This window comes from Sander vitreus, chromosome 8 (genome assembly GCF_031162955.1).
Source record: "Sander vitreus isolate 19-12246 chromosome 8, sanVit1, whole genome shotgun sequence".
Lineage (NCBI taxonomy): Eukaryota > Metazoa > Chordata > Actinopteri > Perciformes > Percidae > Sander > Sander vitreus.
In genome coordinates, this window is record NC_135862.1 from 1,380,895 (window position 1) to 1,383,394 (window position 2,500).

General features: G+C 55.2%; 1 protein-coding gene across 1 annotated transcript in view; it reads left to right on the top strand.

The window, feature by feature from the left end:
- LOC144521745 (uncharacterized) overlaps positions 1-2,500 on the top strand; it is an 8,394-nt gene that overhangs the window by 2,702 nt on the left and 3,192 nt on the right. Inside the window, exons 4-6 of the mRNA XM_078256331.1 lie at positions 665-1,046; positions 2,265-2,359; positions 2,442-2,500. The exon at positions 2,442-2,500 is cut by the window's right edge and continues 37 nt beyond it. Coding sequence (XP_078112457.1) covers positions 665-1,046; positions 2,265-2,359; positions 2,442-2,500 — 536 coding nt within the window. The remainder of the gene's footprint in view (positions 1-664; positions 1,047-2,264; positions 2,360-2,441) is intronic.

The following is a 2,500-nucleotide window of genomic DNA, read 5'->3' on the forward strand; positions in this document are numbered from 1 at the left end:
GTGGCGTCCTGATGTTGACCGCTGTCGCCAGCCCTGTGGCGTCCTGATGTTGTTGCCAGCCCTGTGGCGTCCTGATGTTGACAGCTGTTGCCAGCCCTGTGGCGTCCTGATGTTGATGCCAGCCCTGTGGCGTCCTGATGTTGTCGCCAGCCCTGTGGCGTCCTGATGTTGACGCCAGCCCTGTGGCGTCCTGATGTTGACGCCAGCCCTGTGCGTCCTGATGTTGACCGCTGTCGCCAGCCCTGTGCGTCCTGATGTTGACCGCTGTCGCCAGCCCTGTGCGTCCTGATGTTGACCACTGTCGCCAGCCCTGTGGCGTCCTGATGTTGACGCCAGCCCTGTGGCGTCCTGATGTTGACGCCAGCCCTGTGGCGTCCTGATGTTGTCGCCAGCCCTGTGCGTCCTGATGTTGACCGCTGTCGCCAGCCCTGTGCGTCCTGATGTTGACGCCAGCCCTGTGGCGTCCTGATGTTGACGCCAGCCCTGTGGCGTCCTGATGTTGACGCCAGCCCTGTGGCGTCCTGATGTTGTTGCCAGCCCTGTGGCGTCCTGATGTTGTTGCCAGCCCTGTGGCGTCCTGATGTTGTTGCCAGCCCTGTGGCGTCCTGATGTTGTTGCCAGCCCTGTGGCGTCCTGATGTTGACCGCTGTCTTTCTGTCCTCAGGCGGCGGCTGCCGGGTCTCCAGGGCGACCACATAAGTCCAAACGCAGACGCCTGGCTGCAGCGATGGGGGAGCAGGGCTTTGTTCCAGCTTCATCTCTCCGAGCTTTTCATCTGGGCCCCTGGCTGGAAGCCCCGCGGCCGACGGCGTCCTGCTCCTCCTCCTCCTCCTCCTCCTCCTCCTCCTCCTACCTCACCCCAGTATCAGAGGAGGAAGTGGAGGGAGAAGCCAGTCCTGCCTGTCTCAGCCGGAGGTTGAAGCAAAGTCTGACGCCAGCGGCGGCCTTAGCTTCGCCAGCGGCATCCGCCTCGGCCGAGTCCCTGTCCTTCCTGACCGCAGAGGAGAAGAGATGGCTGAACGGGGAGCAGGGAGACGCCTCAACAGGTGAGGAATAATAATAATAATAATAATAATAATAATAATAATACTTAATTAATCCTGCAAGAGAACTTACAATGTTTTCACTCTGTTGTTATTACACACATTACACACAGGCCTGAAATACACACACATGCTCAGTACCTCTACATGCACTAATGGAGCACTAATGGCGAGCAGTTGGGGGTTCAGTGCCTTGCTCAAGAGCACCATGGCAGTGCCCAGGAGGTGAACTGTCCAGCTACCAGTCCCCCACCATAATTAGGTCCGTATGGGGACTTGAACCAGCCTGAGTCCCTACCGGCTGAGCTGCTGCCACCAAGCGTAGATACGTAACATGACTTCCCTCAGAAACTCATGCTCCTCCTTTTTGTAGTTGTTATGAATAATTCTAGGTTATATTGTCACTCTCTCGCTGGTAAAACGGGTAATAAATGTCTTCGTATGTGGTGTTGAAAAGTCTCGGGGGGGCTTTCACACCCGAAAGTCTGATTCAGCAGTTAAGGGGACACTTGTAGACAACGTTAAAGGCCGTTACACACCAATGCTTAACCTGTCTCTCTCTCTCTCTCTCTCTCTGTCTCTCTCTCTCTCTCTGTCTGTCTGTCTCTCTCTCTGTCTCTCTCTGTCTCTCTCTCTCTCTCTCTCTCTCTCTGTGTCTCTCTCTCTCTCTGTGTCTCTCTCTCTCTGTCTCTCTCTCTCTCTCTCTCTCTCTCTCTCTCTCTCTGTGTCTCTCTCTCTCTCTGTCTCTCTCTGTCTCTCTCTGTCTCTGGTCTGTTTGAGACCTGGTTTTAGGATTAGGGTCAGAATGAGGTTCTGGTTAGGGTGAGGGTAAGGGTTAAGGTTAGGCATTTAGTGGTGATGGTTAAGGTTAGGGTAAGGGGCTAGGGAATGCATTATGTCAATGACGGGTCCCCACAAAGATAGTGAGACACACGTGTGTATGAGAGCGAGACGGAGAGCAGGGAGAGGAAGTCCAGCTGAAAAACAAACCGTGTGGGAAACACTGAAATCAGTACTTTGGTCCCTAAATGGGACGTTGAAAGACAGCTCCTCCGTCCCTTTGGTCCCTAAATGGGACGTTGAAAGACAGCTCCTCCGTCCCTTTGGTCCCTAAATGGGACGTTGAAAGACAGCTCCTCCGTCCCTTTGGTCCCTAAATGGGACGTTGAAAGACAGCTCCTCCGTCCCTTTGGTCCTGATCGTTCGTTTCCTCGTCTGCAGCGGCGGAGGAGATCGTCATCAGCGACGAGGAGGAGGAGGCCGTGGTCCGCTCCGCCCAGGAGGAGGAAGACGAGGCGTTTGCTCGGAGCCTGCAGGTCAGAATCCTTCACCTGAGATATAAAGCCCTCACCTGTGTGATGTATACAGGTGTTCACGGTGCTCTGCTCCCCCACACAGGCCCAGTTTGACCAGGAGGAGTCACACAGCCAGCAGCATCAGCAGCTTCTTCATCATCA